Source organism: Cucumis melo, chromosome 5, assembly GCF_025177605.1.
Source record: "Cucumis melo cultivar AY chromosome 5, USDA_Cmelo_AY_1.0, whole genome shotgun sequence".
Taxonomy (NCBI): domain Eukaryota; kingdom Viridiplantae; phylum Streptophyta; class Magnoliopsida; order Cucurbitales; family Cucurbitaceae; genus Cucumis; species Cucumis melo.
In genome coordinates this window covers 28,746,452-28,754,081 of record NC_066861.1, presented here as the reverse complement: position 1 = coordinate 28,754,081, position 7,630 = coordinate 28,746,452, and the positions used below count along the sequence as shown (strand labels likewise).

At 30.0% G+C, this 7,630-nt stretch overlaps 1 protein-coding gene across 3 annotated transcripts; it reads right to left on the bottom strand.

Moving 5' to 3' along the window:
• Positions 1-585: 585 nt before the first annotated feature.
• On the bottom strand, positions 586-6,457 carry LOC103496790 (UDP-N-acetylglucosamine transporter UGNT1-like). 3 transcript variants are annotated; one of them, XM_008458788.2, is made up of 10 exons: positions 6,113-6,457; positions 4,504-4,580; positions 3,746-3,913; positions 3,341-3,474; positions 2,776-2,906; positions 2,345-2,389; positions 2,136-2,233; positions 1,703-1,810; positions 880-936; positions 586-777 (listed from the first exon to the last, which is right to left on the bottom strand). In XM_008458788.2, the coding sequence occupies exons 1-10, from the start codon at positions 6,264-6,266 to the stop codon at positions 703-705; spliced, it is 1,047 nt and encodes a 348-aa protein (XP_008457010.1). In that variant the 5' UTR covers positions 6,267-6,457; the 3' UTR covers positions 586-702. The 3 variants fall into 3 exon arrangements, with proteins under 3 accessions (XP_008457010.1, XP_016901731.1, XP_050940779.1); XM_017046242.2 differs by lacking the exon at positions 6,113-6,457 and adding an exon at positions 4,754-4,908; XM_051084822.1 differs by lacking the exon at positions 6,113-6,457 and adding an exon at positions 4,758-4,901.
• Positions 6,458-7,630: the final 1,173 nt, after the last annotated feature.

Sequence of the window (7,630 nt, the reverse complement as noted above, 5' to 3'; positions counted from 1 at the left end):
ATATATATATATATATATATATAATCAAATGTGTGCCTCTATTATCCAACGTACCACAAATCATGTTATTATTAATAGTCAAATTAAACCTAGTTTAGTTAGCATAATTAAAATGTGAACTAAGGTAAAGCCGTTGCTTTTCACTAATTAAATATGATTTAAAGACATGTTTGAAGATAGTTTTGACTAAAAGAGAAAAAAAATTATATATATATACACAAATATATGTGTGAAGATTATAATCATGTAAAGCTCAAAGGAAGAGTTGGTTAGAACTTGGAAAAAAGGCATAAAATAAATACAACAATAAGTACTGCCCAACAAACATTTTGAACTTTATTCTAAGTTCTAAGAAATTTTGAAAATTTTCTAGATCATACCATAAACTTCATAGAAATTATTTATATAGAGAGAAAATTCACGATAAACAAAAAAAAAAAAAAAAAAAAAAAAAAAAAAAAAAACTTGACGATGTTCTCTACATATGGATGAGAGATTCTATCACTTTTTCCTCTAGTTTTTCTTCCTTTCCACAATAACTTTGGATTGCATGAAAATTTGGGAGAGGTGACAGGCAAGTAGAAGTGATCAGCACACAATAATGATAATATAATTGAACTTAGTTTCTCTTTGTATATATATTAAGAGAGGTTACACCCAAGCCATAGAAGGGGAAGCTCCATACATATATCTTGATATATCTTATTTCCCATGGAGCTTGCAATAGGCATAGAAGCAAGATCCAAGAAACCCAATTGACTGCCCAACGACATTAAGCTAGCAAAAAAGAGAAAAAAGGATTGATAAATTAACATAAAGAACAAAAAATTTGCATCAAACTATTAAAGACTTCAAGTTAAAAGAGATTAATTGGCTTACAAAATCATAGGGAAGTCCTCCAAATAGAAACCAGCCTATTGCAATGCTGAAAACATCCTATTGTAGACCATTATCAAAAGTTAGATAAACAAAATCACAAATGTCTTGTTAAAGTGTTTATATAAATAAATTTGTTGTAATATATTAAATCATCGATCGATCTTAAGAGCTAAAGCTTATTGGTAATTTGTAGAAATTTCAACAAATAGAAATCAATATTAATTAGAGGAGAAAATGACAATATAAAAATATGAACAAATGAGGCTCTAATACCATAATAAATCACCGATTAACCTAAAAGTTTAAGCTCCTTAATTCTGTTATATTTAATTACATCAAACACTTTAAAATAACACATTAGCTCATACTTTTAGTTCGATCAGTGTTTTAGTACGGTATTAAGCAAGCTTTTTTAAAAAATAAATAAATAAATAACTCACGTAGTGTCATTTCTACTTCATTAATATTAATATTGATTTTCACTTTTTTTATATAACAAATTTTAAAGCCTACGGGTAAATAATAAAGTCTCAAAATCAATCTTATTGGAAAACGAAATTAATAGCTTTAATGTGGTAATTAAATCTTCACATCACAAACCATTTGGGCTAAAACTAGTAGTTTTTAGTGCCTGTTTGGAACACTTGTTTTCCCAAAGTGTTTACAAAAATATTTTCGTTTTAGAAAGAAATATTTGGAAGCACTTAGAAAAGTCATTTCAAACCAGCCCAACTATAAACATCATCACGAGAACGACACTGAACTTATTTAAAAGACTAATTATTCATGTTGGAGATGAAGAAACTAAAGCAGTGGTTCTCACCTTCAAATTACCACATACTGTTTGAGTCAATGCTGAATTGAGAGTTGTGTTTAGAAATACAAAGTAGTTGATCAAGAAAGCCATTATACAGGAGAGAAGCATCACACACTGCAAAGGCATGACTAAAAGTAAGAGAGAAATAATCAAGAATTAAAACAAGCCTGAGAATTGTCAGCTCATTCAATTAAAATTTGGCTAGAGTTTAGCTCAGTCTACTTTCTTGATTTCATATACTATATATCCAATGAATGAATGGGTTAGATAGGACCAGACAAATCAAACCTATGGACCAAACTTGGATCAAGCTCGACCGAGGCTTGGTCCAAGGTCTCATGGATGAAGTTGACCTAGACATCCTCATGTTTCATCCGTTTTCTTTTCATTCTAAGCAGTTGAGACTTTTTCTAGAGTCTGATACAATATGAAAAGATACCTGAAAGCCAAAGGAAAATAGGTAACGAAAATTTAATGTCGTCTCGACGTCTCCCCGTAGAATTATCCAAAATAGCAAAAGAGGTCCACATATTAACCCTATAAATATAAGAAAATAATCTTTATATTCAAATTCAAATAAAAAGTATCAAAAAATTTAGACACTGTGGAAAGAAGTATTTAAAATTAAATAAATAGAAATGGTCTAACCATTGCACCACATGAGGCCAAAGGTATTCAGGCCGCTAGATTTCCCTGGGAAAACCCCTTGTGAGTTAATATAAACATAGTTCAAAGGGTGAATCCAAATTATGGACTTGGAAATAAAAAACAACTTTCTAAATACTTACTTAGAAAGTCATTTTAAACAAACTCTACATCTTTAGTCATGTTTCTACTCATGATTTTTAAGATGAAGCCAAGTTTTGAAAAATAAAACTTGTTTTTCGAATTTGAGTAGAAGGTAAGTGTTTCTTTCGAGATGGGTGAGAATCATGTAATAGAAAAATTAAGAGAAAAAAACAGCACAAATCAAAGGTAAAAAGAAAAAACAAAAACGAAGTTGTTATCTAATGAGACCTAAGTGTTCAAATCCCCATTTCCACATGTTGAATCGACAAAAAAAGGAAAGTAATCATTACCGATACGGGCAATAGAAGCAAGATATATAGCGGTACATATGTTTGCAATGAAGACCACACTATAGGAGTAGGTGTCAAATGATAAATCTCTAGCTCCAGCTACAACTGCACCAAGTATAATCATCCCCACACTGATGAAACAAATTAGCATTGCATACTTAAAAGTTAAAACGTAATAATGTAAAAAGCTTAAGTTCATTGTCATGATACTATCTTATTTAATTCAATATAGTTACTAAAGATACAAATCAATATTTTTCACTACTATAGTATAAAAATAACCTGACTCATTTAATGGTAACCTAACACCTCTATATATCTCAAAATTGACTTATGTTGAGAGATATGGAAAACTGCAGTAATGGAATAGGACTGATAAAAAACCAAAAGCATACCAAAGACTCAACAATAAACCATAGTACTAAGTCTGACATTTAAAGTATTTGTAGATTGAAATAAAAATTTAAAGGCTAAATTATAAACTAAGCCTATCGTTGTGTCTAAGGGGTTTCTTCATTTTAAAATGCTTAATAGGTTCATTTTAAAATGCTTAAGAGAAATCTACCTGCCAACAACAAAAAGTGAATGAGTCTGGCCTGTCAACAAATACTCAGCAATCATTGTAAATACTACAGTAGTTCTCCTCAGTGTTGTATACATTGGAACATTGATCCCACGAACCGATTCCATAGTCACAAGCTTAAATCATCAAGAAGTCGTTAGTTTACTGTATGTTCGTGACTGATTTGAAATTGTTAAAGTCACTTTTCTGCATTTTTCATATTATTAAAATTGGATTTGAATTAATAAAAATATTTTCCAGAACAAGTTGAAAATGACAAAAAGAATTTAACCATTATTTTAGAATCATTCAGAAACATGGCTTATTAGGAAAGGAAAAACGCGACAACGGTTGGTTGAAGTAAATAAAGTTGGAAATTGTTGTTATTGTTACCATAAGGTACATTACCATGTAAAGCAAATATGATATGGCCAGGGGAAGTGTTTGAACCAAAGTCTTATAAGGTACAAGAATTATCGACTTTCCAGAAGAACTGATGCTTTGAGATTCACCCATTGTGAAAGAGATGATCTTCCAATGCCTCAATGCATAGAGAAGTGTGGATGAACATATAATCTGAAGATGATCAAAACCAATTAATTGTGTGCAATAGCTATCCAAGTGTATGAGAAGAATATAGAAAATGATGAAAATGTGAACCCTAGCTAGGGTCCGAGATTAGGAACGAAACTCATAGAGTCCAACTCGTTGATGAAGACGATATTAGGCGTACACCTCCAACCATATAAGACTTGTAAAGCAAAGAATTTCACCTTTTTATAAGAAATTTTCACCTTTCAAGGAGAGGAGAAAAAACTAAGCTTTGAATAACAACATGGAAAGCCCTCAAACGGATTAGGAACCCAAACTTGAACATCTCTTCTCCCTAGAAAAAAGGACAGAAAGGAGGCCTACTACCCTAAACATTCCTTAAGTAGAAGATTTAAATTGCAATCGTGTTTTCATCACCAAAATACAAATATTATATGAATCGCATAAATGATAATTACACGTCAAGTTGAGCATATAGCTCAATTAGCATAGACTTGTAGTATTAAACTTACGGTTTGAATTAGTTCAATCCACAATTACACCAAAACTATGGTGTATCAAAACTAAGAGGAAATATAACGCATTGCATTAAAACAATTCAGCACATACTTTACCTGGAAAAGAGTGATGACATTGGCACATGGAAATTTGTAAGAAGAAAGAGCTGCTTTGTTGAACATTAGCAACAGAACTGCAGGAGAGATGACAACATAATACCACAATAATTAAATGAGAATTATCAGGCATTTTTCAAAGTAATTCCGGGAACTTTTAGATACAAACCATGAAAATTCATAAAGTAAACTTGTAATTTAACCAAAAACTAATTCAAAATAAATTATTCAATGAGAGACTGCCTCGTACCTACCATTAGATGACTTTGCATGAAGGCTAAAATCAATAAACCAAACCAAACCGAAAATTCAAATTTTAAAACCGAACCAAACCAAATACTTGTGGTTTGGTTCCATTTGATATATATCCAAAACCAAACTTTGAATACTCCTATAACCCCTGGATTGCTTTTATGTTGTAAAACTTTTATCTTGTATATATAACAAGACAACACAAAACTGTTAAGTCACATAGTGACGAAAGTCCTCAATAGGTAAGAGTAAACTTTCAACTTTTTTCTAAGTGTGGTAGGCAGTCTCCACCACTATTGAAGCTTGTCATTTTCACTAACATCAGAGATTTTTTATCACATTGGTATTCCACTAAAAAGTGGTTTCATCTTCCCAAGACCCACCACTTTCTGCCTCGCGCTCTCTCTATCGTCCCATCACATTATTCATATAGTGAGTCTACAAGTACTTTATACACTACTTTATTCTCTAGACCTCTATAGGCACTTAGAAAAGTCTTTTACCACTCAGAAGTCTTGTTCAAAACTATATGAAGATAATCTCAAATAATTGGGTGTTCTCTCACACAAACTCATAACTTTAACCGTTAAATTTTTGGCTAAATTATAACAAATATCTTTTGACTTCTCTTTTGTTTAAAAAATATCCTATGAATTTGTAATATCACCCTTCAACTGATATTGAGACCTACGACTGTGTAGCGATAACCTAAGACGATGTGTGATTCCAATTTTTATTCTATTTCATTTAATTCATCCTTTCATATCTCAATTTTTGTTTAAATTCTAAAGAGTTTGTACGTCAAGATTTTGTATAATTTAATCTAAAATTTAAGCTGACCGGTTAATAAATTTAATTATCAATACAGATTAAAGAAAATATGACATTAACACAATTCAAATTATTAATCAGATCCCACCTAAAAGGTGGGAGACCTCACCATATTTATAAGATATATTAATTACTACACTTGTTATCGATTGATTTTGAAATAAAACTTGAAATTTATCTAATATTGTATTAGAGCTCAAAAATGATAAACTCAAATAAGACGTCTTAAGAAAACAGATGAATTTAATTATATCAAAAAAACTTATGGTATGTTTAATTTAAAATGGTTAAAATCAATCTTGAGATGCTTTTAATCATTCAAAATCAATTTAATACTGCAAAAACTGCATTTAAGAAGCTAAAATTAAAGGTTGAATTAAATTTAAGTAATCCAAACGTGTTTAAACGTGACTAACGAGATTCTAACCATTTCAAAATTACTAGAAACTATCGTGCTATTACACAAACAAATTTGAAAAGAAAATGGTTATGGATAGACGAGGGAGAAAGCGAAATAAAGACGAACCAGCAGAAGCCATATAAGAAACGGCGGCATAAGCTCCTCTTCTTGTCATGGCGGATCCAGCTTTGCGGCCATGATCGTCGTCTTCCCCTTCCTTATGAAGCACTGGCAACAGCGTCGTCGTCGTCGTCGTGGTTTCATTTCTCTCAGACGCCATGGCTTCTTCAAGCTCTCAAATAACTCTGAAATGGCGACTTTAGAGACGAGAGAGGGAAAGAGAGAGTGGAACTTGGAGTGTGGAGTCAGAAAGAATAGACGAATGCATGCATTTCATTTATTTTCCTTCCAATTTTGCTCTCATCTTTCTTCATTGGTCTTCACTCTGTTTTCTTTCTTTTTCCCACCCGCTCGTTCGTTGCTTTTCGGTATTCCTTTTATATCTCTTTTTAAATATTTTAAACTATAAATTTGGTCCGATAAATTAGGAATGTTCTGTAAGATCCAATGATCCAAAAAAAATCGACTATTATAGTTGATTTATCAACTTATTTTGATCGAGTTGGGTTTTAATTTTTAGGTTCAAACAAATAGAAAAATTTATGTTCGTTTTAGTGCTTTATCTAAATTAACTCAAATAGACATAAACCTATTATTGACGGTTGTTTTTGGGAGAACTAGATTTAAAAAACGATAGAATTTACTATACTTTGTAAATAATTTTAGTATTTTTGTTTTTTTTAAATACCTCTTGTTAATTGGGTCTCAAACTACTTCTAAAAATAATTTTTTTTAATATTGAAAATTTATTAGGAGAAAATTTGGATCTGAGTTCTTAATTTAAATTTAATATATGAAAATAAATAGATACAAATTTTACATATTAACATATTGCTTATTCAGTTAAATAAATGACTCGACCAACACATCGTAGATGTTTCATGTTTGGGTTGGATTCGTTGTTTAATAAGAGTTGTTAATTATGTTAAAAAAATTTGCAACCTTCACAATGGTTGAGCCTACAAATTTTAGCTTTTCTAATTTAATCGATGTGATTTGATATAATTTTCTAAATAGTTTTTTTCTATATATATATATATATAAAAGTCTACATAGTCCTTTATCATAATAGAATTTCTAATTGTATATCTAACAACTTTTTGGATTATTCCTTTTTTTTTCAATTTACAAAAATGGTTTGTAATTTTATCAAACATAAAACTTAGTTTTAAATCTAACATATCAATTAGTTTTACAAAAATGATTATTTTAGAAACATATTAGACAAAAAGTTAAATATTATAAACCTAACAATAGACATTTATATAAAAGTTCACTAACCAAAAATTTATAACCTAAAGTTGTAATTTATCTTTATTCTACTCAGTCATTTAAATCTTATTACATTCTACCATTAAATAATATGTAAATTTGAATTTTTAAAGAGGTACGTTTCTACGCTTAAATAAATAACAAAAATTATTATAGATAAAAAAATGAAACTATTTACGAAAAAATATTGTAAAAAGAATTCAATTGAATTACAGAGAGTTTAATAGATTTTGTTATATTTTGTATGAGAAA

Coding starts and splice junctions, on each gene's coding strand:
- LOC103496790 (XM_008458788.2), bottom strand. CDS start 6,266: ATGGCGTCTGAGAGAAATGAAACCACGACGACGACGACGACGCTGTTG. Junction 3,475..3,745: donor TATCATATTTGCTTTACATG/GTAATGTACCTT, acceptor TGATGATTTAAG/CTTGTGACTATGGAATCGGT. Junction 1,811..2,135: donor TATTTTCCTTTGGCTTTCAG/GTATCTTTTCAT, acceptor ATGCCTTTGCAG/TGTGTGATGCTTCTCTCCTG.